Source organism: Kwoniella shandongensis, chromosome 4, assembly GCF_008629635.2.
Source record: "Kwoniella shandongensis chromosome 4, complete sequence".
NCBI classification, from domain to species: domain Eukaryota; kingdom Fungi; phylum Basidiomycota; class Tremellomycetes; order Tremellales; family Cryptococcaceae; genus Kwoniella; species Kwoniella shandongensis.
Window position 1 is genome coordinate 869,102 of NC_089290.1, and position 24,748 is coordinate 893,849.

General features: G+C 49.7%; 9 protein-coding genes across 9 annotated transcripts; 3 read left to right on the forward strand and 6 right to left on the reverse strand.

Annotated features, from left to right (window-relative positions):
• Nucleotides 1-538: 538 nt before the first annotated feature.
• Nucleotides 539-2,105, reverse strand: CI109_102336 (uncharacterized protein; the record flags this gene model as incomplete). Its single annotated transcript, XM_032004508.2, has 8 exons — nucleotides 539-742; nucleotides 854-988; nucleotides 1,059-1,233; nucleotides 1,303-1,376; nucleotides 1,449-1,482; nucleotides 1,547-1,605; nucleotides 1,709-1,842; nucleotides 2,006-2,105. 8 exons carry the CDS (start codon nucleotides 2,103-2,105, stop codon nucleotides 539-541), a joined length of 915 nt encoding a protein of 304 aa, XP_031861373.2.
• A 412-nt stretch (nucleotides 2,106-2,517) lies between these two features.
• On the forward strand, nucleotides 2,518-4,180 carry CI109_102337 (uncharacterized protein; the record flags this gene model as incomplete). The annotated part of the gene is made up of 10 exons (XM_032004507.1): nucleotides 2,518-2,618; nucleotides 2,712-2,750; nucleotides 2,831-2,930; nucleotides 3,027-3,119; nucleotides 3,198-3,365; nucleotides 3,472-3,623; nucleotides 3,711-3,749; nucleotides 3,813-3,894; nucleotides 3,961-4,038; nucleotides 4,109-4,180. 10 exons carry the CDS (start codon nucleotides 2,518-2,520, stop codon nucleotides 4,178-4,180), a joined length of 924 nt encoding a protein of 307 aa, XP_031861372.1.
• Nucleotides 4,181-4,547: 367 nt separating this feature from the next.
• On the reverse strand, nucleotides 4,548-8,932 carry CI109_102338 (uncharacterized protein; the record flags this gene model as incomplete). Its single annotated transcript, XM_032004506.1, has 17 exons — nucleotides 4,548-4,562; nucleotides 4,618-4,790; nucleotides 4,852-5,470; nucleotides 5,538-5,633; nucleotides 5,694-5,785; nucleotides 5,830-5,882; nucleotides 5,933-6,207; nucleotides 6,270-6,386; nucleotides 6,445-6,556; nucleotides 6,614-6,708; nucleotides 6,763-6,951; nucleotides 7,006-7,237; nucleotides 7,292-7,433; nucleotides 7,497-7,694; nucleotides 7,840-8,030; nucleotides 8,088-8,626; nucleotides 8,867-8,932. The coding sequence occupies 17 exons, from the start codon at nucleotides 8,930-8,932 to the stop codon at nucleotides 4,548-4,550; spliced, it is 3,204 nt and encodes a 1,067-aa protein (XP_031861371.1).
• Nucleotides 8,933-9,892: 960 nt separating this feature from the next.
• CI109_102339 (uncharacterized protein) lies at nucleotides 9,893-10,258 on the forward strand (the record flags this gene model as incomplete). The annotated part of the gene is made up of 1 exon (XM_032004505.1): nucleotides 9,893-10,258. One exon carries the CDS (start codon nucleotides 9,893-9,895, stop codon nucleotides 10,256-10,258), a length of 366 nt encoding a protein of 121 aa, XP_031861370.1.
• A 318-nt stretch (nucleotides 10,259-10,576) lies between these two features.
• Nucleotides 10,577-13,020, reverse strand: CI109_102340 (uncharacterized protein; the record flags this gene model as incomplete). The annotated part of the gene is made up of 8 exons (XM_032004504.2): nucleotides 10,577-10,663; nucleotides 10,769-10,963; nucleotides 11,081-11,635; nucleotides 11,704-11,759; nucleotides 11,850-12,110; nucleotides 12,194-12,243; nucleotides 12,329-12,922; nucleotides 12,986-13,020. 8 exons carry the CDS (start codon nucleotides 13,018-13,020, stop codon nucleotides 10,577-10,579), a joined length of 1,833 nt encoding a protein of 610 aa, XP_031861369.2.
• An 832-nt stretch (nucleotides 13,021-13,852) lies between these two features.
• On the reverse strand, nucleotides 13,853-16,155 carry CI109_102341 (uncharacterized protein; the record flags this gene model as incomplete). Its single annotated transcript, XM_065967139.1, has 8 exons — nucleotides 13,853-14,093; nucleotides 14,157-14,277; nucleotides 14,344-14,679; nucleotides 14,761-14,846; nucleotides 14,938-15,110; nucleotides 15,278-15,484; nucleotides 15,551-15,569; nucleotides 15,692-16,155. The coding sequence occupies 8 exons, from the start codon at nucleotides 16,153-16,155 to the stop codon at nucleotides 13,853-13,855; spliced, it is 1,647 nt and encodes a 548-aa protein (XP_065823211.1).
• Nucleotides 16,156-16,612: 457 nt separating this feature from the next.
• CI109_102342 (uncharacterized protein) lies at nucleotides 16,613-19,528 on the reverse strand (the record flags this gene model as incomplete). The annotated part of the gene is made up of 3 exons (XM_032004502.1): nucleotides 16,613-16,830; nucleotides 16,904-19,174; nucleotides 19,234-19,528. The coding sequence occupies 3 exons, from the start codon at nucleotides 19,526-19,528 to the stop codon at nucleotides 16,613-16,615; spliced, it is 2,784 nt and encodes a 927-aa protein (XP_031861367.1).
• Nucleotides 19,529-20,157: 629 nt separating this feature from the next.
• On the forward strand, nucleotides 20,158-22,279 carry CI109_102343 (chaperone DnaJ; the record flags this gene model as incomplete). Its single annotated transcript, XM_032004501.1, has 6 exons — nucleotides 20,158-20,355; nucleotides 20,415-20,525; nucleotides 20,592-20,672; nucleotides 20,745-21,670; nucleotides 21,731-22,080; nucleotides 22,158-22,279. The coding sequence occupies 6 exons, from the start codon at nucleotides 20,158-20,160 to the stop codon at nucleotides 22,277-22,279; spliced, it is 1,788 nt and encodes a 595-aa protein (XP_031861366.1).
• A 253-nt stretch (nucleotides 22,280-22,532) lies between these two features.
• CI109_102344 (uncharacterized protein) lies at nucleotides 22,533-24,739 on the reverse strand (the record flags this gene model as incomplete). The annotated part of the gene is made up of 8 exons (XM_032004500.1): nucleotides 22,533-22,658; nucleotides 22,750-22,915; nucleotides 23,004-23,246; nucleotides 23,325-23,560; nucleotides 23,738-23,944; nucleotides 24,080-24,191; nucleotides 24,303-24,499; nucleotides 24,602-24,739. The coding sequence occupies 8 exons, from the start codon at nucleotides 24,737-24,739 to the stop codon at nucleotides 22,533-22,535; spliced, it is 1,425 nt and encodes a 474-aa protein (XP_031861365.1).
• Nucleotides 24,740-24,748: the final 9 nt, after the last annotated feature.

Consider the following 24,748-nt stretch of genomic DNA (forward strand, 5'->3'; position numbering starts at 1 on the left):
TATCATTTGTGATACACAATAGTGGTGTGAGAAACAAGGAAGGTGCGATTGTAGATTCAGGAGACGTCACGGAGCGTATGATCATGAACCGCCTGTTATAGGTATCCCCATGGAACGGTCGGACTGGTGCCAACATAACTCATCATAAAAAGTGGGTGGGTGGGGTGTGATGATCATGGGGAAGGAGGACGCAGAGGCAAGACTCACCTTATGAGATGCAGTATGAGCGAGAAGACATGATGAAAGTATTCAAGAAGAGAAGAGAGAAGAGATGAAGAAGGAACACAAAATAGTTGCAGGATCTCAGCGGTTTCGTTCAGCGAAACTTTGACGAGCGAGTGTCACTTGTTTACGTAAAACATTGGCTTCATACGTAAGATGCACTTATACCTCTCATCGTAGTGATCGATGATGGTACCCGCTATTTGCCCCTATCCTGCAAACGGTATGACCAGGACTCCTGCAAGCAGGAACATTTCCTGCAGCATGACACCACCTATCAGATATGTACAGATCGATACATGCAAAAACACAACTTCTAGCTATCCAGGTCCATTCCCTCTTCTCCACCCACCCCAGCGCCCGTAGGCACCTGTTTCGCCTCGAATCCACCTTGATCTTTCCCTGCTCCCGTTGTGATCTTGACGTCTTCGCTGACGATGAGACTTCGGACATTCTCTTTTGTCCAAGCTGTGGTTCCTCTGCGGAATTTGTAGTTTCGGGATTTATTACTTCGCTCGTTCTGCGCAGAAGAGTGAAAGTTCAGCATTTGAGACTATAGCTGCGCCGTATGTCCCGTGATAGGCCGAGGACAGGAAGATGAAGCTAGATGAGGTGACATTGGCACACTCACAGGTGTCTCGTAGTTTCTCAGCATTTCTGTCCCAGACTTCGTAATCACCGCAACATCAACGTTTGAACCTGATCCAAGATCGTTGAAAATACCCGATCGAATAGCTCGAGCGACCAAAGCGACAGCCTCTGCTCTCTGTTTCACAAAAACAAAGACAACGTCCGTCAGCTGATGACCAAATAAGACTACAAGTCAGACAGCTCACCGTCATGTTCTCCTTGAAACTGCTCTCAAAGACAGCCATGGCTGCCAAACTACCACTTCCCATCGTGACATACGGCAACTTGTCGGTCGAACCGTGAGCGTGGACAGTGAAGAGATGAGGACCGGTAGAGTCGACACCGCCAAGAACAAGATGGGCACCGACGTGGCCTTGGTATCTGGTTTATGTGTAGTGCATCAGCTCGTCTGATTTGAACTAAGTGTGAGGCGGAAGAGACTGGACTCACCGGAAGAGGTATTGCTTGAGCATGGTCATGGCAGTAACGATTCGGGCTGGTCGGCCTTGAGAAAGAGCATGGAGCTGGTATAGGCAAACAATTGTCAGTAACAAGTCCCTACGAGATGAACCTCAGTAATAGCTGTGTAAGCTCACTTCGAGGTTGGATGAAATGAGGTTTGTGACGAATCTGCGGCATTGACATTAGCTTCGTATTGCCGGGTCTGATGACGAGCAGAGCAGAGAGGACTCACTCAGTGTCGGCAGCTGTACCGGCACCACAACATCTGATCTGCGGTGTGAGATAGTGGATCTACAACCCAAAGGATATCAGCAAACGTCATAGAAAACAACGAAAGGTAACTAGCGTCACGCTCAACAGAGCCAGGCGTGAGCTAGCAAGAGCATCAACTCACCTTTTCACAGTTCTTGTCCGCAACGATAGGTCCTCCTGTCGCTCGTGTGTCTGCTCCGAGACAAACACCTGCTTCTTCGCCCGAATCACCGCCGCCAAAGATGACACCAACAATGGTAGTACCGGTTGATGTGGCTACGGGTGTAAGAATGGGTCAACAACGGTCAAGACAGACAAGAAAGGCGGAGGGAAGCAAGGGAGAAGGCGAAGCGAGAGGTAATGAGAGTTCGAAAGGAAAGGGATTGGTCAGTTGGTGTGAAACAGCGTTGTTCGAGTGATGAGTGACCTGCTCACTCACCCTTTGGTGTTCCTTGCAACCGTTGACCCAAGAACTGGTTCCTCGCATGATTGGAGAAATCGAATCCAATATTAGGTGTTTCCACAGCTTTGACGACCATCTTCAGTTATGTCTATGTGGTGTTACTGAGATGAGAGTGTAGTATAGGTGATTTGTTTGGGTTGAAACGTAAGTTCAGTCAGTGTTGAAGGAAGACGCTGATGATGATGAGGTGGTTGGTGAGTGGTGGTTGTGGACGCGCGTTCGTCGCTATGCGGGGTAACACCGTGCTGCTCATGACGTGGCATAAGAGAAAGCTGAGAGATGAGATGACGGGATCAAATATGATTGATAGTGTCTTGCCTTTGCTATGATTTGTACCCGCGTTGATGGATGATGAGATAACGCGCTGTACTGAGTAACGTGCGACCAGCACACAGCTACGCAACTCCACAAAGATAAATACATACCTTGACATACCTTGACATTTGCATTGCATGTTCCATCCTATCACACTCGACACAACAACCACAATGCAAGCATTCCGTAATCTCTCCGCTCAGATCCCAGCAATGCCAGCTGTGGACGTCTCCGCAGTGTCTAAATCGTTCCGAAACACTGTCCAAGCAACCAGGTGAGTCTGCGGTCATAGCAGAAGCGTTCTATTTCGTCATCGTATTGTAGTTAGTTGATCGACTGACTGATGTGTTTGACTTCCTCGTCACAGAGAGAAGATTGGTCAGGTTGGTCCTGATGGAATCACCGAGTGAGTCAGCCATCCCCTTTGCAATGACCTCGTCTGGTCTATGCATTCTGATCGTCCGCTGATACGGGTGGGAAAATCAGACTCCCAGCAGAGTACAAGCAACTCGAAGCCCGAGTCGACGCTCTCAAGGACGTTCACCAAAAACTTCTGAAGATCACAAAAGTCCACGAGCGAGAGTCGGTGAGTACACTCGACTCCATATCACTTCTCTCGTTGAACGCAGTCAATTGCATGGTGACCGGTTTGTCTCAATGCTGATACGTGATGTATTTATAGTACGATTACCCTTCCGACATCACCGAAGGGTTGTCAGAAGTCGGACATCAAGCCGCTTCCGCCTGGTCCGCTTTTGCCAACAAGAACCTCAAGGTAGGTCAGCTGATATCCGGTCTCTTGTCGAAACCTAGATCCTAAGCTGATTTCTGGCGTTCGATTTCCGTGTGACAGAATACCAACCTCCCTATCCCTATTCCTTCTCCTACCGCCGGGGAGATCCACCAACCCAAGACCCTCCCCCACGCTCTCTCTCGTGCTGCCAAGTCAGGTGCTACTGAGCTCGGAGCTTCTGACAGACTCGGTATTGCCCTCGGTGTGTACGGTGCTGCCCTCGAGAAGGTGAGTCTTGGCGCTTCCCGGCACCAAATATAACTTCTTCACCTACTGTATCATCGCCGCGGTCGAGTACAGAATAGAGCTGATATCCTTAATCATCACATTTCAGGTCGGAGACGCCCGTGTTTCGCAAGACGGACTCATCGTCGACCGATTCGTCACCCCTTGGCAAGCTACTCTCTCCACCTCAATCGGTCTCGCCCTCAAGGCCAGGGCCAACGTCAAGGCTGCCAGGTTGGAGCTTGACTCTGCTCGTGCTGCGTGAGTTTCACTCTATCTTCGCCACAGGTTGTCGCGTGTTCATGCGCCGTGCACGCAAGTCCTGTGCTGACCCAAGTTGTGTAACAGGTTGAAGTCCGCTGCTCCCGCCAAGCAAGAGCAAGCTCGGTAAGTACACCGCCCGCTGCTCCATTGATTGCGGGTATCAGCTAACCAAGCGTGGCCCTGCAGATTGCACGTCGAGGAGGCCGAGGACAAGCTCGTCCAAGCTACCGAGACTGCTATCGGACTCATGAAGGCTGTTCTTGAGAACGTGCGTTGACATCAACTATACCGCTCATATCGCTCGAAGCTGATTTGTGAACTTTCCTTCCTATAGCCCGAGCCTCTCCAGAACTTGTCTAACCTCGTCAAGGCTCAATTGATCTACCATTCTACTGCCGCCGAGACTCTTAGCGTGAGTCGGGCGATACCTAACTAACATTCACGGTGATTGAAGTATTGACATATGCTGTTCTGATTTGTAGGGCATCCAAAGCGAGATCGAGGACGCTGCCACCGCGGCCGAGGGCGAGTACAGGACTTCTCGAGGAGCATAAGCGGATCATCAACGAAAAGCGTGTTGTCAATAGATCGAGTAGTTTAGGGTTGTCTTTCTATCGTCTTCTTTCTGAATCAAGTGTTACTGATGTCGTTACGACGAATGTGATTTTGATGAAATCTGAATGCATGCGCTGAAACACGAAGTATGATACAGTCTACTGAAAAGCAGGAGCGAGCGAAGAGGGAAAGTACACTAATGAATGGTAACATTGAAGGATGGTGATATGACAATGATCCAGCGCGATGCTATGAATGTATATGTTGTTTGAAGGATATGGCTAGTTCTGAAGAATAGCGGTATGAGGGAGCACTCCCAAGCAAATAAGGATAGAAGGAATTCGCAGGACAATCAAGCGCTTCCTCTCACATCCACCACGCCTATACGAGCTGATCAGCACAGGACCGCCAAGTTGGCTGACATATAGTAGCTCACCACCTCTGACAGCTCTTCATTCCTCTGCAACACTTTCTGGACTTGCATGATATCGATGTTGAAGCCCATCTTCCTCGAGCTGGCGAAACCGCTCTTCCCGGCTGAAGATTCGGAGGGCGCGACGGAAGTGCCGGGCTCATGGACGATGATTCGAGCTTTTTGACAGACCAGGTCTATGAGATATGAGACAATGTCAGCTTTTTGTGGCTACTGAACGGCAAGCTTCAAGCTCACCTGCAATGTAACAAACCGGGACTAGACTGACGCTCCTCGTACACCTTGCGAAGGAGTAGCATAGACTATGCACGAGCTGTTGAAGCTGATCTGGACTGATCGCCAACTCGTCCAACAGACAGATATAGTGAGTGGGTCTCGCGGTACCGACTCTCCCTGCATGAGCTTGGAGGAAGAAGTCGAACGCGTAAGGATGGGTAACACTTCGATCGACAACTAAACCGCTTGGCAAATTGCCTGACCTGTCGGCGTCGGTGTCTCTTCCGAAGAATCGAGTACTGTGTCTCTTGGCACAGATACAGAGCAAGATCCTTGGTCGATAACCTTTCTCGAGCTTGGAACAGGCTTTGAGAACCGCATTGTGCTCGTAATGCAACGCAGCGGCATACTGACCCTCGGAAATACCGTCGCGGAAAATGAGAATCCGTTCGGGGTATGAATCGTTGTTCTTCATGAATATCTTGAGATGCTCTTCGACCATCGAGGAGAGATTAACGATGATCTCCCCACGTCCTTCTTGGAGTCGGATTTGGGCGGAATACGCATCACAATCCGGACTGTACGTAGCGATGGTACAAGCGACGGTGGGTGCAGAGTCGTCACCCGATCGTACAGGCGGCTATGACGGGTAATGATCGCCACGATCAGTCGCTGGTATACTGAAGTGGATAGGTATAGCCACCCACCAAGCCTAAGTCTCCTCCCAAGAGCATGGTCTTCCCTCGCTCCATTCCTGGAAGTTCCGAGATGGGAATTTGATGGGTGACTCCACCAAGCTTGCTCTGCAGATCGTGTCAGCTGCGTGCATTCCCTCACTCCTGCGCCAAAGCCAACTGACTGACCTGAATCTTCATCACCAAATTGCCTGTGTAGGCGTCTATGCCTCGGGGGCTTCTGATCTTGGCTGCTTGCATGCACTGGGTAGGCACAGGACCTGTACGATATTGGTTAGCACATTTTCATTTCCTTCGTACCCACCCTTCAAGTCGGTGAAAGAGCTCCTCTTGATTGCCTCGTATAGCCATGCGTCCCTACCAGCGACAATGTCAGGAGATATCACAAGCAGAAGAGCCATACTGACCGTCCAGGAAGCACACAGCAGATGAGCTGAGGCGGGCACTTGCCAGCCATATATGCTGCTCGAGCACCTAGTTGGAGAGCGTTTGTGATCGCGCCCTTTTTCGTTGGGTTAATTGGACCGATACATTCGGGCTGTCTGTTCGCCACTTGAACGCCATGGGCTGAAAGGACTTGACACAAGTAGGTGATGTATCGCTGCATCTCGTCTGCTTCAGTGTATCGGTCGAAAGAAATGACGGACCAGGCCACAAGTGGCTTCTTGCCATTGCGGAAGAACTGTTATGTCATGTTAGGGGTGTTTCCAGGAGGTAAATAAGGGTGGGTACATAAAAACGCACCTGTTTGCCTTTGAGGTTCCACCCACCATCCAGAGCACGAGCCTCGGTGCCCCGAGCATACACGATTCTGGGAGGAGGGAGAATACGTGCTTTGACCTGGACCATGCTAGTGTTCACCTGGAAGCATTATCGTTCAATCAGTATTGTATGTGTCATATATTAGCTTGTGGCTCACCTGTAGACCCCACGCCGCAATCTTTGATTGTTTCTCGTAGGCCAGCTCGGTTCGCCAGTTGTTCACAGCCATTGCCCTCTCTTTAGGTTTGACGGCGCTAACCTTGATCATCCTAGCATGGGCACCGGTATCAATCCAACACACTTGGGTTGAGTGAAATCGGACTTACTCAGCGGTTTGCTCTGCCGTGAGCTTCGTCGGAGGTAACGAGTTCCATTCCGCCAATCGAACAAACTCGATAGGAATGAATGCCTTCTTCCCATACTACCCCATGTTGTCAGCGGTATCAAGCTCAGTGTAGGATGAAAAGGATCTTACCTGTACACAAGGTAACCTGGGCTTCGTGACGGGCGATTGATGGAACTTCTGATAGTACTCAGGGATAGAGATCTTCTGGTCCGGATTACCATCCCGACCTTCGATGTTGAACTTGATATTCTGTGCAGATTCACTGGTGACAGACAGGATAGTGTGCAATCGCGCACTCGATCGATGCATAACAGTGAACTGAAATTCCTCAGCTTCGTAAGCCACGGGTGGGCAGACACTGCCTGTACTCACCTTGGCGCCACGAAGAATCTTTTTGATCTTGGATACTTCGTCTGAGCTCAGCTCACTGACGTCGTGAACACCGGGTGGACCTTCAAGACCACCTCGTCCACGACCACGACCACCTCCCCCTCGATTGAGGATTTTACCAATGACTTCGAGTGCTGGACCGGCCGACAGGAAGGCCGAATATCCCACATCGAGGTTGAGTAAAGGGAGACCAGAGCTGGAATAACGGAAGGATCTGAGGCAGGACCATTAGCGGTGGTGTACGCAATTCAGGAGACCGTTGGCTTACTGCATGAATCCCTTGCATACTACTCCGCCTTGTGGAATTGCTACTGCGCCAGCCATGCTGAAGAACTTGTTCCCAGCAGCTCCGACCTGAGCATAACGTTTGCTTGGCACGTCACGGAGGAGGACATTGGTCGCCATCAGTCCTGCAGGCATTGTTAGCTTGGACTGCCAATGTCGTACTTGATAGAGAATGAAATGCCACATACCTGTCAGACACTTTTCTTCGTTGGACGGAGCGCCTTTCTCGGTTTGGCAGAAGTCCATGACATACTGTAAGTCGACCACAGCAACGAGCTTGAGTGTGACTTTCCATCGACGGTACTCATCATCGGACGAGGTGGTGTGACCTGGTCGAGAGACTACTCCATCTGGCGCTACGGCAGTAAGGAAGGTCTGACTTTGGTCTATGCCGAGTAGTAAGAGTAGTAATTTGGTATATTATCCCTCCTGAATACATCGAGAAGTACTTACCTGGATCGAGAGGAAGTTAGCCAAAACAGTCACAGACCGATTATCAGCTTGATATACCTTAGCAGACACAGTACTGACCTGGTCCGATGGGGAACTGATTGGGAGTGAAGACGTTCTTCCTCCCATCGTAAGCACTGGCGGCAAAGCCATCAACCCATCCTACTTTCTGTTCGAGACAAAGTTGCTCCCAGACAGCTCGAAGTAATCCCTTGGGTTTCTTAGCATTGGCACCCTTGTCGACTTGCGGCTCCATGTCAACGTCGTAGTGGCTGCCGATATCCATGGTCAGCTTTGCGACATCTTCGCGTACGGAGCCTGAAGCTTACTAGATGACTTTGGCTTTGCCGTCTTTGGCCCTCACTTGGAAGAAATTGGCAAGCACGGTGAGATGCTTACCCATCTCTCCGTATCCTGGTCGGACGTAGAAGCTGGTGAGAGAAAGCTTCTCAAGTGTTTCAGTGATGTCAGAAGTCTTGCCAATGTTCGAGTCGCGAGCATTGCTAGCGAGACTAGGAGGGGGGGCTTGTCTGGTCACTGAGGGCCCGGCAGTGTATGAAGGACTACGAAAGGAGCTTGTGGCCGATTCGTCATATCTTGATGGGAGATGCCGAGAAGCGCTTGCCTCGGATCTCTCAGGAGCATCTCGAGAACGGTATGAGTCCCTCGAGCCTGGGTAATCTCTTGCAGGCGGACCACGTTGCAAGGAAAGGTCTTGCTGGTCGTACACTCGCTGTCCGGGAAGGTATCTGTCACTTGCGGTCGATGTGCTGATTTGAGATGGTGCACGATCATCATATCGTAAATATTGAGACTGTTGAGGTGCGGTGGAAGCTGTGCTTGAACGAGCATAAGCCTCGTCGTCGTCCTGATACACACAGTTATAATTTCAGTAAGAGCAAGCAAAGTGGTAGAAGGAGCGTATGACTTGTGCCCTCAGGCGGCGAGGAAGGAGGAAGGAGCCGAGTCTCCATCTCGGATGATTTGGGGCCAATGGGGACGAAAAGGAAAGAACTGAAATGTGTGATTCAGACTACGTAGCAAGAGAAAGGGACTTCCAGAACCGAAGGAAGACATGGGCATGGTGCAGGGAGGTCATAACACTCACGTCATCGTCATACCTTCGTCTGCCTCTTCCATATTCTCTTTCGTCGATGCCATCGTAACGAGACATATTGCCAGATGTCAGATAAGTAAGTATGTATGCCTTGGTCAATCGGGCATCAGTATGTTAATACTGGTGAAAGTAAGGGAGTGTGAGAGATGAAGATCAGAACGAAGAGAGAAGGCGCGGGCAAACAGGATGAGAAGGTACAGCGTTGTCAGAGTTTCGATGGCAATCTCGGCTTGACACCTACTTTGGATATCAGATCACGGACGCAGTTACAGTGTTGTCACAAATGGTCGTAGATATGGACTACGAGAGTACGAATTGGATCAGTTATGAGGTGAAAGGTAAAAAAGAAGAAGAGAGGGGAACTGCGAGCTTTCTAAGTCTAGGTGGGTTTATATGTATGGTTTTTCCAGAAACGCACAGACCACCCGAGAATGGTTGAAAACGATGAAATGCAGTACGGAGGGGTATCTGTAGGAAGGTTGATGAGGCGTCCAAGACAAAGCTAAGTCCATCGTCCACAGCGATTAGCCCCTAGGCAGGGCAGGCAGAAGAGGGCAGTGGACCCGTGAAAGGCCTCCGTCCCTCTGCCTCAAAACTGACATTGGGCGTCGTCCTTCGACGGAGGGTGAGATACAGATTGCTCGATCCAAGTGATGGAGGGGTGAGAGTCAATCAACATAGAGGTTTTACCTTATCTCTTGTATATTGCAGACCAATTCCTCCATCCAGCGCAAGGTCCTGTGTGCTAGCGAAGTGTTTACATCCAGCTACAAACATGTTCAGTGACAGCAAAGTGTGAGCGCATCGCAACTATCGTCATCTTTGGATTTCTCGTTACGTTTTGAATACGATCACCCGGCTAACTGTTCTTACCGATCTCACTTGGGCTGGATCACTCACCTTTACATCTCAAGTAACTTATTCATTTTCACCTTTGACGCTTCTGTTGCATCCTCTCTGACGACACACTTTCAATACAAGAAATCACCCATCTCAACATTGGTCATTTGAACGATCATGTTATCTCGCAACAAGCGACCGACCGTCTCGGCATCCTCCTCTAAACCTTTCAACCCCGCCCACACACATCCCGCATCAATCTCGTCCACCCCATCGATACAATCAAAGATACACGTCTCGACCGCCCTTCCTGATGAAGCAGCACAATCTGGCGGAGGAGGTGGTGGTGGTGTCGGCGCAGGATCGGAAGAGGGAATGACTTTGGTGGTCGAGAAAGATAAGGGGAAGACTGGTGGAGAGAGTAAGGAGGAAGATTCCTCAAAGTGGAGTGACGTCAAGAAGGTCCATCCTGCTTGGGAAGGGTTTGGGAAAGGTCCAGGAAAGAACGAAGGGGATAAGGGAGGGGAGAAAGCAAAGCTTTAGATAAGATGAGGTGAGTTGTCCTTTACACCGCCGGCTGAAGAGGCAAGTGTCATTTGGCTGAGTTTTTGATTATAGGCTGCAACCCCTTTTGACGACCACTCTACACACACCACCTTCGCTGTCTCTCCATTACATTGCGCTTAGGTGTGGGCATCGTGATTATACAGTATCTGATCTGGCGACGGGAAGGGTGAAGAAAAGCTAAGGCTGTATGTACATATATGCATAACTCGTTGTATGATATCGACTCGTGATCTTCTCCATGCCGCTCAACAAACCCCCTTCATCGCGTTCGTGTATCGTTACGCGTCACGTCTCTCATCCAGTTCGAAGGATAACGTGGACGCCAGAGTCGGTCTGCACGATACCGCTGATTTCTCCGACACCAAGGGCGAAAGTCGCGTCCTGTAGAGGTCAATGTCAGTCAGCAACGTTGCTCCGCTCCTCACTGCTACACCCAATCAAGCGATGGCTGTTCCGGTCAATAACGACTGAGGCACAAAGACTCACCTCGAAAGGCTTCTGCATCTGACCCCTTCCAAACCAGCCCAGATCTCCACCCTTTCTAGCGCTCGAACAATCACTTTCAGTCGAGGCAATCTTTGCAAACTCCCGTTGAAGCTCTGCAGGAGGTAGGGATTGTAGATGAGCGATGTGTTGTTCAATGATCTCTGTAGCTTGATCAGGGGTGAGAGTGATGTTGTCCTAATTGCATGGACGATTCGTCAGCGAGTTCCTTTGTGCTGACAAAGACCGACAGTCATCGCGAAAGAGAATAGTTAAGTGACGAGATCAGGTGGAAGACGGTCAGTGCTGACTCACGTTCCTCCACGAGGCGGGTCGTCTTGACTTGATGTGCTTCGCCAAGATATGACTGGCTCTAACCTGACCTTCCTTGCCGCCGTTGGCAGCTTTCGATCCACTGTCCGAAGCCCCGCTCAAGAACCTAGCAGCTCCAGGAAGTTGACGAACTTGGTCGGGCGTTAATTCAGCTGGGGGTTCCCATGTCGATGTTCCCTTCTCGGCGTTGTAGAAGTAAGGGAGGGAACGGGAGTTCGAGAATCGGACTTCCCAACCTGATGATGGCATTTTGAGAAGTATACGTAGTTGACGGATCTGCTCGGGTGTTAAGATAGTTGGAGGTGACCACGTCGATATGCCCTTTGTAGCGTTGTAGAAGTAGGGGAGTGAACGAGACTTGGAGAATCCGACGTGCCAACCTGACGCGGACAGCTGACGTAGAATGCGGAGTTGACCGAGTTGTCCGGGCGTTAATCCAGCTGGAGGTTCCCATATCGATATTCCTTTTGTGGCATTGAAGAAGTAGGGACGAGATCGAGAGTAAGAGAACCGGACTTCCCAATCTGACACTGAATTCTTAAAGAGGTGCGTGGGGTGTGAGTGGTGACAACAAAAGGCTAACAACAGGTGTTGGCTTGACTCACATCACTTGTACTTTTGCTCTGTCGGTCCAAGAGTGCAGATTTCAACATGTGTGGTGCTGCAATAAACACCTCTTTGATGTGAGCATGATGACATCCGGTATTTCCACTCTATCTCTCAATGATGAGTTCTGTTGTGAGCGACTTACCACTTGGAGCAAGGACACATGATTTGGGATTGGCCTCACAAGCCAGTTTGGTTGTTGGTGGGAGCTGGTGCAACATATGGCTATATATCAAGAACCATGGAGTTTGCTCATCTCCCCTGTTGCAGCTGGTTACATGGAAGATTGTCTGTTCTTTGGACTTAGTTGAAGTGCTGGGTGGAAGAATCATTGTAGGATTGCCATTTTGTGCTCTTGCACCCTGCAAAGTCCAGCTGCTACCTTGATGCAATCCTCTCCCTGGTGCTGCACATTCATCACAGTTTGTCAGCGATTAGCTCAAGTTGGGTCTGAGCGGCATGATTTTTCTCATACCAGAAATGACATACTTTGAAAGATATTGGGTTGGGACAGGTAAGCAATGTTGGCATTTCCCTCCCTGCACAACCTTGTTCAGCTTTTACAACAGAAAAAAATTGTAAATGGCGTGGCAGTGATTCTGCTGTAAGGGTAGATCTACTCACATGAGCCCAAGGGCAACTGTACAGCCATGTTGCACTGACTGTGGTAAGAAATGGAGCACAATGGCCGCCTGTGGGGTGGGTATAACCGTCCTGACCATGACATTGGCAAGATTGAGGCTGTTCAAGCTTTCAAAGTTGTACTGGCAATGGTTGGTTTGGTCAGGTTTGATTGTGATGTCTTTCAACCCAGGGCTGACCCATTTCCCACCCAGATCAATCTGCTCAACTGTACTGTCTCTGACAGTGGTGGTGCACTCAGCAGCAAGACCAGTGAGAAGAACAATGGCTTTGTCAATGCAAAACGACATGTTGTCAGAAAGTTGACCATTGGATTGGATCAAGCGGGTATTGAACACCACCACAAAGCCAGGAAATGTAATTGTAGACTGAGGCTCAAGGTGAGCCTCTGGATTTGAGGTAGGTTGTGTGGCTAGGTCCAGGGATATCATGAAGCAAATGTGTCGCAATTGGCACTGGAGTGATAAGGAATTGGACATGGCGGTTGTCACTGGTGAAGGGATGGAAGTACTGATAGGCAAAGTCGATGGGTCTGGTGGTATAACAATATGACCATGCACATGCTTGCACCACAACCTTAAGGTTTTACAACTGGCTTAAGCAGGGGTTCATACGCCAAAGGATGTATATGTAACATACCTGCTAGCTGAGGGGTTGCAAGTCAAAGGATGCATATGTTTAGCATCTGGTGGAGAAGGGGTTGAAATTAAGGGTTGCATCTCATGGCTCCCAACCCAATGGCAAGCAGTGTTTGAAAATACTGCATTGCTCATACTTCTGTTCCAGGCACACCAAATCTATGCACAAGCTCTGATGATTGCCATAATGGCAAGTCTGTCAGAGGCGGGTCCGTTGACGAGCCTAAGCGGGGAATACGGGTTACGAATAGAACAAAGTCCTGTACCGAATTGTACAAGTCGAATACCGAATGTACGAGACTTGGGGTTGACTCAGATCGTTGCACTGGTTCCACAGTAGTGAACTAGACAGAGGAATATACATTCGTCACAGGAATAACTATGTACGAGTCCTGTGCTCATGTATATAAGTACCAATGATGCCACAAGAACCGTGGGAACGATTAGTCAGTCGAATCGGTCATCTCCTACGACGGCTGTCGCCGGACCGATGTCGAACTGGTTCCTGTTGGCCAACGAGTCGAACTATTCGGCGGCCGAGTCGAGGTGTCACGACATGAGTCGTTCGCTCAGTTGTACTGGGTCGTGACAAAGTCTAACTAATTTGATTTCAGACACTCCCTGAGGATCTGCCTCAACCATGGCAATGTTATAGTACTCATTTATATCATATGGGTGTAGGAACTTTCCAGCTAAGGTACACAAATCACATACTCACACTTTATTATGCATCCCCTACATCCCCAACTTTGAACCCCCCATACGCTCAATACTGCTATCTGGATTGGCCTCGAAATGAACAACCTTGGTACCAGCTTGCCAAACACCCTTTATGCCATCTGCATTCCACAAGAAAGCTGTGCCAAGCTCAAGCCTCATACCAAACCTCCTTACCACCTTTCCATACACCCTTGATCCCCTGTCTCCCTTGTCCTTTGGGATCCCAAATTACCAGATCTGCCCAACAACCAGGTCTGAAGCCAACTTTCTGCTTCACTTCCCCTCCAAGCATATTGGCCGGGTTGTAAGTTGCACAGACTATGGCCTGAGGTACAGAAATATGTGCAATGCTAGACAGTTGGAACACTGCCTCAAGGAGCCATGTCACCCTGTAATGGTATAGATTGAATGGGTCAGACTATGGTAATCATGGTTCACTTTCAAATACTCACCATCCAATCCAGATGCCAGTACCTTCAAGATACAGCCCACCAACTCTGGTCTCCCGCCTTTTGAACTTTTCCTCATTGGAAAGAAAGTGTGACTTGCTAGGAGGTTTCACTAGGTGTGGGGCTACAATGACACATTCTTGGATGTCAGCATGGCCTAACATGGCGAATGCTGTGGTGGGGAACTGACCACCAGAAGCAAGGACACAACATGTGGGATGGGCTTCATAAGCCAGTTTAGCGGCCAATGGGATCTGGTGCAGTGTGTAACCATTGATCAAGAACCATGGAGTTTGCACTTCTCCATTGTTGTGACTGTTTGCATGGGGAGTCAGCTGTTCCTTTGGCATGATTTGGTTTCTGGGTGGGAAAGCAGTTTTGGCCTTGCCGTTCTGTTGTTTTAGGGGCAACATATCTGAGCTTGTAGTTGTCTGGTCACCACTGAGGGACTTTTTGGGGCTGTCATCCAGATGTGGCAGACCCTGAAGGGCACAACTTCCAGCTTCTTGCAATCTGCTCCACTGTCCTGAATATACATCCCATTCTTTCAGTCATCATCTACAACAGGGTCCAAAGCGGCATTCTCATAAACACCAGTGAGACATACCTCTAGTGGTATTGGGTTGGGAGAGGTCAGCAAGCAACCTTGCCCCTGTACAGACTGCTTTGCGAGCAATAGCAGCATTGCCTTTGCTGCATGACCTCCAGTCAGTTCAGCTTATACAACAGTACCACAGTGCAGATATTCTGGTAATTGAAGCATCCAAAAGATGTGTTCACCCACCTAGAACCAAGAGCAACTGTCCACCCATTCTGCACCAGCTGAGGTATGAAATCAAGCACAACACGTGCCTGTGGAGAAAGTGTGATCATCTTGACCATAGCATTGACAAGGTTGTGATCGTACAAACTCTCAATGTCGAACTGGCAGAGCTGGGATGGGTTGGGTTTTGTTTCCTGAGGGCCGATTATATTCCAAACATCCTTGTGTCAGCAAATGCAATTATCCCTTCTGCTAGACTTTGTGCACACCTCACATGACTTGCACCATGCAAAGTTTGTCGTGATGGTGGTAACGCTTGGAAGGATCCCAAGATGTAAGGAAAGCTGTGCATGACTCTTACCTTGTCAGGGCTCTCATCACCATTTCCATTGACCTTGCAATTCTCCCTGACATAAGTTTCAGATCGCTCATTCTTTGTCAGTGCACAATTGAGATGCAACCCCAAAAGTGTAGCATCAGGTGTTTCCTCTTCAGTTGCAGCTGATCTGACAGACATGAATGGTGCTAGAAGTGATGAAATCTTGTTATAGCTTGCTTGGTTCTGTTTCTGTGATGAACAAGCTGTGCATCAGCAGCAATCCAGAGTGAACAAATTTGAAAATAGAATGCTTACCACAAGATGTGGTAGGTAGCTGTTATTGACACAAGATAAATCAGCATTTCAATCCCCCACAGACTCTCTCATATATGCATGTTACCCTTCAATACAAGACTCCCATGGAGTTGTTGGGGCCGGCAGCACAGGGCCACTCACCTGGTTACTCCTAGCTTGCAGAGCTTTGCGCTGACCTTCTTCACATTCTGCTCATAGAATTCCTGGTCTTTGTCGCTACTGCTAAAACTACAGCTCCAGCTCCCATTGACCTGGATATCAATCATACCTGGACTGACCCATTTGCCTCCCAAATCGATCTCTTTCACCAAACCTTTCTCAACGGCTTGAGGAGGAAGAGCAGTGAGAAGACCAGTGTCTTTGTCGATGCAAAGTGATGTATTGGGCGAGAGCTGACCATTGGGCAGGATCAGATAGGGGTTGGTAAGAACAATGAATGGTGGACTTGAGCTGGTCTGATCAGCCTTGATAGGGGCAGGGCTGGGAGCACTCTCTTTTGCCACTTGGGGGGTAGAAGCATCTGAGCCTTTACGAAGGTTTCGTCGACATGGCCAATACCTCAGATCAGGGGTGTTGTATGGGGTACACGGGTAGCTAACTGGCATTTTCACGAGTGAGAATGTGAGAAGATGAAAAGATGAGTTGGTGAAGAGTTGTAATGGATGTCACATATGGGAGGGATGGGGACTAGGGCGGTATGTAAACCCCCTGTCCGCTCTATCGTTGCGTCGCATCCGCTTGAACAAGGGGACGGCGATCAAAGGAAGTGAATGGCCTTCCTTACGGCCGGATCGATACGGTACAAATGATTCACAAAGCAGCGACGTTGATGTCGACATATCTAATCCGAACAATTCATGGTTCCATCGATCATATAACACATTTGGTTTCTAAGTACAACAGGAAATATCAACAGTATAGTCTACAAACGATGTGGAGAATAGTACAATGGGTGCGAGCTCCAGCGATTGTAGCTGTCGTTTCTGCTGGGTTCGTTCGAATTATGTATATGATATGGTTAAGCGTTGCTGTTGGGTCCTCATCCTCGTTCTTCTTTCTCTCCTACTCTCTCTCGGCCATGCGCTTCGCTTGCTCCTCTGCCTTTGCCCTATCATAAGTTGACCCCTCTCCTCCTTCCATATCGAAATCTTCAACGTCTCCATCGTCGTCTTCATCACTATCCATCGTCACGAAGCTGAAAGTGGGCGAGTTGAATCCAGACGTCGAAGGTGAAGCGGCGAGCTCGTAGTTGTTATACAGCGGGGAGAGCGGTCCACCACCTGCTTGTTCAAGGGGAAGGTGGTAGCAGTCCAAATCAGCTTTCGGACGTCTGGTCTCAGCCGATGAACTCACTCATTCCCACTTCCCTCCAATCGTGACTGCCAGCTAGGATTCTGCACAGTTGAGGAGGTAGCTGACTGCCACATCGTATCCAAATATCGTCTCGCATCTCGCTCATCGTGTTGATCTCCACTTCGAATAATCGCACGATCTCATTGATCAGACCTCCACCGGCTCCATCACCGCCTATTACCCCTTGCACAGGATCGTCTCCATGACCCGTCGGCGTTGTCCCCGAAGGAGTTTGAAAAGTGGGTGGGTTCGGTCCTGTGGTGGCAGCGTGAACCGTCTCTTCATCTGCAACGCCAGTCGCAGCCGCCTCCTCCCGTCGGCGCCTCTGGCGATCGGCAAGTATCTCTTTTGGACCCATGAACAGGGCAAGCGAGTTGATACCCCTTGGCAGATGAACTCGAATATGCGGGACCGCTATCTGGGTCCAGAAATCGATCGCAGGTGACCGAACAATCAGACTCGCCAGAGGGTCGAGAGCGACGAAAGAAAATGCTTGAAGGCGGGGAGACCACCACTTGGCGATCAGTTCGCAGAGCAAGTTTCTCATGTTGTGCGCCAGCGAATAAGACGTTAGGCCATGGGAATTAGTCATAGGTACGCCATCAGGACTCGTATAGCTTGGTACGGGAGTCGAAAGCTGGAAGTCGCGCTTTGGAGGCTTTAGCCAAGACACGGTGGGGCGCGACTGGTCTCCCCATGTGTTAATCCAGTTTTCTCCAACGGGCTGACCAACGAACGCCGATGCTATGTCGCCCGTGGCGGTCCAACGGGTCGATGAAGATGATTCTTGTGGTGTTGATGTTGACCGGGAGGGGTTGTGGGCAGACCAGGTCGTCGCTCGAGTAGGCAAGTGTGGCTGTGTTTGACCCTGCCTCGACAGTCGGGTCCAAGACGGCCCACTTTGTGGTAGAGTCGCTGGCGCGGGTGCCAACAATGTACTCGAGATCGAGTTTGCATCGGCATGACTGAATTGCGGCGCTCTTAGTCCCTGCGCAGATGACTGTGAGTGTAACGTTGGGGTAATGACCGAAGTGTCAAGGGAAGGTAGCGATTCTTGAAGAGCTTGCATAAATGTGGCTTCATCTTGAAACTCGTCTGCTGACAAATCGTCGGAAGCTGATTCGAGCTGAGCGGTTTGACCGTGGCGAGGAGGCAGCGAGATAGTCGTCTCCGTCATCGACTGTCTTGGACCGCTCGGAGTCAGGGCGACTGATGACTGAAGTCGAGTCTCACCACTCGTGGTATCGGCACGGTTGAACGAGTTTACCAATTGCCTTCTGGCGCGGCGGTTTGCATCGATATGCGCATCTCTAGGGTTGAGAAATCTGCGTTCGGAAATAGCCTGCGAGGCATTCATGCCGAATTGAGACGTTTGATTCGTGGTTGCAGGCAAGATAATGTCTGAAGGGTCAGTGTGAAGTCGCCTATTTTGCTGTTGATGTGACTGCCAATATTGCTGTTGTTGATAATTAGTGGCGTGATTATTGGTAGCCGATGGTGGTGGCGCACTAAACGAATAATTCGGTATAGGAATGGGAGGATTGTGATTCACGTTGGCGTTAGCGTTGCCGTTACCCTGATTACCACCTGCTGTTGCATTATTGGGTTCGATCCACCAGGTCGGCATCTCGAGCTCGGTATTATTGAAAAGGGCATATTTCCAAGCTTGTTGTGTCATACGACAACCATCGACCGCACGCGTCATTGGATGTTCTCGGAAGAGACTTGCTACCGGACGGCCGGCGTATGGGGTATGCACACCGGCACCACTAGCAGCGATGAGATCTGGACCGAAAGGCGAATCGTATAGATCCCATAAACGGAATTCCAATCGAGCCTTCCTAGGTTCGATGAGCCTAAGCCCTGAGAAGAGGAGTGTGGCGTCCGCTTCGTGAAGAACGAGGGTGTCTTTGAGTGTGAACGAGGTGAGGTCGGGCATCGTTCGCATGAGGTCGAAGAATGAGGGATGAATGGTGAATGGTGCAAAGTGAGAGCTGTGTTCGTTGCCAGAGACGTTGCGGTTCGCATACCATGATGGGAACTCGAGGGCCGGTATAATCGGCGAAGGCCTGACGGTAAGATGTTTGATGTAAGCCTGTTTTGGCAGATCGGTATAGCGTGATGGTCGCTGAATTGCAGAGATGAAGGGGCTGATAGCTCGATATCCCATAAATGGGTGTCGATATAGGATGGGGATCGCCATACGAGCATGCTGCTTGGATATAAGGAGCGGGGTGAGACCGCGACGAAGGAAATTGCTGCTGTTCCACTCTGAGAGATGCGCGCTCATCAGTCAATCATTTCAAAGGACGTTTCACGCAGATACTCACCGTTTGTGCAGTCCTCGTAGTATAACTCAAAGATCCTTGCCCAGATCTCCTCGGGTAGTTCTGGCACATACACCACTTTCAGCTTCCCTTTACCCTTGTCTTTCTTCGGCGCGGAGACCAACTCCTCCTCGTCTGAATGTCGAGTATCATGGTCTATAACCTCGAGAGCCGGTGGCATCGTCGACATGAAAGGACGCTTGGAGACAGGTTCAATGTTCGCTTTGTCCGGGGACCTATGACGCTTCGTCGGTGACGTGGGACGAGATGACAGTGCGGCTATGGGTGTTTCGTCCATGTTGATTTGACATCCGCGTTAAGATGAAATGATTCGAGGTGGGAGCTGAGCTGAGAGCTAGGTGAGGTTGATTGTATTGAAGATATCGCAGCAGCGAAGCAGATATCACCACATCTCCAAGGGTGCGTTATATATCCTGCGGATTCAGAGGTTCGCAGTAGACCAGAAGAACGTTGTGCTCCAGTTATGACGACGATATTGAATGATATGGAGCGGAGGAAGAAGGTTGATTGTGCATTTGCTGAAGTAAAGTGAGACAGACAGAGTGAGAACAGTGCGTTCGTTGTGAAAGTGGAAGTGCGCAAGTGGAGGTTTAACTGCTAACTGCTAAGTACTAACCCTCGTCAACAGTTAAGTAACCGGTCGAAGCCAAGTGCCACACTGAGATCAAAGAGGTACGGTGAGATGGTTAACTCCGTGTAGAACCGACATTTGATTCCGTGATGGGTGCGGTGACCGGCGGCGAGGTCCCTTCCGACTGTGTTTTCTCGATATTTCTAGAGACCACGATACAATTAACGTCCACTTAAATTTCAGAAATATCATAGCATATCACCCATCAATCCATTTCACAAAAGTATCGTTGGGTCTATATTCATCAACCTAAATCGACAGTAGGACTCACCACAATGCCGCCTAGAATACCAACAAGAGCATTCTCAGCTCTGCCTATATCACAACAGGCTGTGGCAAGTTCGTCGACGTTACCACCACCACCACCTTCGACTTCTAGATCCAGAGCAGCATCTCCTCGTGCTTCGCCCATACAGCACTTCAGCACACTCCAGCAGTCTCGGGCTTCGATCGATCCACGAGCAGAGAGAAAGGTAAGCAGAATTTCCCAGCTGGCAATTACTGTACTGCGTTGACGAGGACTGTCTTCTAGCGATCATTCCATTCTACCCCGGTCCACCGAGCATCGGCCAAAAATCCCTACGAGGTTTTGGGCGTAGCGAAGGACGCTTCAGCGGGAGACATCAAGAAATCATACTACGCTGTAAGTCGTCAATCCACCATTTACCATGTCTGTGCAAGCTCGCTGATATGCGTTCTCACTTGATAGCTTGCGAAGAAATGGCATCCCGATTCGAGCAAGGAGAAGGGTGCGAAAGAACGATTCCACGAGATTCAGAATGCCTACGATGTACGTTTTTCTTGAGTCCACAATGGCTGAATCTAGAGGGAAACACTAATAGCTGACATTGCTTGCGTATAGATCCTCTCTGACGACAGCAAACGACAAGCTTACGATCGATACGGTTCCGCTTCTACACAAGACGGATTCGATTCGGATGCTTTCGCGAGAGGAGCTGGTGGATTTGGTGGATTCCAAGATTTCGGATCAGCTTTCGGAGGTGGACGTGGTGGCAATGCCGGAGACCTATTCGAACAGCTGTTCGGGAGTGCTTTCGGCGCTGGACAAAATCCTTTCGGAGGTGGTGGCGCGGGTGCACGATCTCGACCTGTCCGAGGCGACGATCTAGAAGCTGGTGTAGGACTATCTTTCCTCGAAGCGTGTAATGGTTCTACTCGAAAGATCATCATCACCCCCGTGGTCGACTGTAAGCCCTGTTCTGGATCGGGATTAAAGCCTGGTCAGAAGAAATCGCAATGCGCGACATGTAAGGGAACCGGACAACAAATGTTCAACATGAACGGAATGATGATTGCTTCGTCATGTCAAGCTTGTGGAGGTGCAGGATCGACCATCCCTCGAGGATCGAGATGCGGAGAATGTGACGGTGTCGGACGAGTCAAGGAGAGAAAAGAAGTGGACGTTGAGATTCCAGCAGGTGTGGAAGATGGGATGATGATCAGGATGCCTGGAGCAGGAGATATGCCCTTATCAGCCAGCGGACCCCCCGGAGACCTTCTCGTCAGAGTCAACGTCAGACCATCGACTGTCTTCCGAAGACAAGGTGTCAATCTTTACCACGACGCGAAGGTCCCTTTGCACACGGCGTTATTGGGCGGTATCATCAGAATACCGACATTGGAGGGTGAAGTGGACGTCAAGGTCAAGGGAGGCACGCAGAATGGAGAGGAGGCGGTCTTGAGAGGTCGAGGTGTGAAGAGCGTATATGGACGAGGAAGGAACGAAAGGGGAGACTTGATCGTCGCCTGGAAGATCCAGATTCCTAGGTGAGTTCGGAAACGAAGATAAACAGGTCTAGGACAGCACTGATCACACCGTTGCTACAGATCACTATCCCCCTTCCAGCGAAAGATCTTACAAGCCTACGCAGATGACATAGAAGGACGACATCCTCAAATCACCTTTGGACCCCTCCCTTCTTCTTCTTCCACCACCACCAGTAGTACCCCTCCTCCTTCATCATCTTCAACTCCAAATGGTGAGACTTATTCCTCTTCTCCTCGTCAGAAAGCCAAAGCCGAAGCCGAACGACCCTACACCCGTTCTTACGAGGCGGAAGACCTTGACGATCGACCAAACTCGTCATCGTCGTCGTCTTCTTCTCCTGGAGGGGTAGTGGGGACTATCGCTGCTGCTATAGGGGGAGCGATAGGATGGGTCGAACGGCTTCTCGGCAGTAAGAGGCGGTGAGCGTACAGCATAAAAGAGAAAATAGCGGTTGACACCAGGTCGGTCCTTCCCCAATTCTTGCAGGTGATGAATCGATCGTTGACGACAAGAAAGAGCAGGAAAAGAAGGACGATGGTGAGGGAGAGGCGGTGAAGGAGGAGCCGGAATCGGAACCGGAAGAGGAGAAGAAGGCAGCTACCGGATAGGATAGCATTTTTTGCATTTGTCGTAATTGCAACGCAACGCACAACTCAGCATTGTCGTCATCGTCATTATCATATCTACAAGGGGTCTATGCATAACACTCTTATTCGAGCATGCTTTCTTTGCTTGCAAGTCACAATCTCGCCATTTCCGCATGAGATACATATCGCTCGTTACTGACGTGACAGACATGAAAGATGCAGAGACACGGCGACCCGAATGAGTATGGCCAATCATACTGTACGAGTATTGAGTCTACGCGATAGCTTGGACCGCTCTCGGAGTTACTATCGAGATCTTTGGGAAACCGCCCATCCCATCGTCTGAAGGTTTCATCACCAGTTGTTTTTGCGAGTACGACAGATGACCAAGTATCAAGCTCTACGCGCATCGCACAAAGGTCAGCATGCGACTCCGCAGTGTGTTCCGAGTCGCATGTGAAGGGAGAGATTGCTAATGCGATAGAACATACCTGATCTATTAGACTTGAGATTACGACGATGATATCTTCCAGACCGATCGACCCATCTTCCAATTCGCCAGAATTGGCAAACGCCTGATGAGCTGCTGAGATGAATATTGACGTCGGACATCTGTTCTTCGCAGCCGTTGGATCGAGATTATAATGTATTTTCAGACTGAGATGACGACAAGCACGTCAACGAGCCGTCTCTTCTCTTGAGGGTGAGGACAGTGAACGAGGAGCAGATCTTTCAGCCCACTCACGCCTGTTTGAATAGATTTCGCCAAACTAGTATCTCCCCTCTTTCGTATAGTATTAACCAAACACTTCTCCTTCTGAACCATTCTCGAGATCTTTCCAACGTTCGTCGCCACAGCGGTATGTTACCCGTTCGATATGCATGAATGAGGGGTTGGAACTCCGGTAGGTCGTATTCTTGTAGTAGGGAAGGACGGGGTATCTTCCCACGTAACAATTTGATCGGTATCAGTCGAATGAGTATTGCTCTAACCCACCCGAGAACCTCACTTCATCAGCCTCCTAACAATTACAGTAAAAGTCGCCCGCTGAGAATTGTCACTCACCGACGCTGTTTCCATGCCCCTTTATCATCGGGACAAACCGCCCACGCTCTATCTAACCACCCTTCCGCACGTCTCATATCCATCAACACCACGCCGAGCTTCCCACGCCAATAGTAACTCTGGCAAACTTCAGTCTGAGGGATGAGATGCCCTCGTGATGTGAGTCGTTTCTCCTCGCGGGGGAGGAGTTTATCTAGTGTTTTTTGAAGTTCGGTGGATTGGGTGTGCAGTTTGCGCTGTGTAGGAGGAACATGGTGTCAGCGTCTATCGTGAGGGCTTTATTCACTGAATGAGTAAGAGAGAGAAGACCCGGAGTAGTGGTGTGGTGACGAATAGGAAGCACTGAGATCTGAAGGAAGACCTCTCGACAGAAGAAACCTAGAAGCCGAAGTCGCAGGGGATAGCACACGTACCTCTGAATAGATACGAAACAGGACATTCGCCAAACCCCAAACCGTATCCCCGACCAAATGCTCGCTATTCGCAAACTCGTTCCATTCCGACTCTGTCATATTTGAAGTAGCGATCTGATTAGATCGTTCGATGACTTGACGCGTGGCATCACGTATTGATCGAGCAGATTTGGGATGACGAAGTGGGAGAGTGGAGAGGGATGCGGCCTGTGGAAGGGAGATAAGCAGACTGAGGTGTCAGCGAAGCCCCGTGAGTAGTAAGATCGATGAAAGGACATGTGTACGTGGACCAAGGGTGGGCAGCTCATACTATAGCTGGGTGGATAGGAAAGTGGGACTCACCCGAGAAGACACTTTGACAAGATTCTTTGCCAGAATCAGGATCAACGGATTCAAAAAGGCATGTATATACTGTCCATCTTGATTTGTCATCCCATACAACTTGTTCGCCTCGCTACGAGCACATATCATATCAGCTACATCATCACACCCCACGTTGAGTGATGAAACACATCTAGCTCAGGCTCCAGCTCCAGCTCAAGCTCAAGCTCAGACTCAGACTAACCAGTAAACTCGTTGTAATCTACTAAACTCTTCATATGCTCTTTCATTCTCATCCTTCGGACCGCCATTGTAGTTCGTATCTCCTCTGATATTCTCTAAGATAGCAGAGATGAAGTTGGCGAGATTATCGCGGATTTCTGGGCTGATAAATCTCAGTTGAGGGACGATGGATGATACTTCGGTGGTATTCGGCGCAACCTAAGATGAGAAGAGAAATTCAGCTCTGGCACTGAACAGCGATTCTGCCATCAGTCAGGATGAGAGGGGCGAGCGAAAAGGTATGAGATGTCGATGACTAACACCTGACAAGGCCTGGCGTAACGGTCCAAAGAAAGGATGACCCCCGTCAAGCGGTAATGAAGTGATCAAGTTCCGAGACGAGTAGGTCGTGAAACATTGGGCGATGTGGCCGATGAAACTGGTAACGAGCTCGTTCATCGTGCCGAG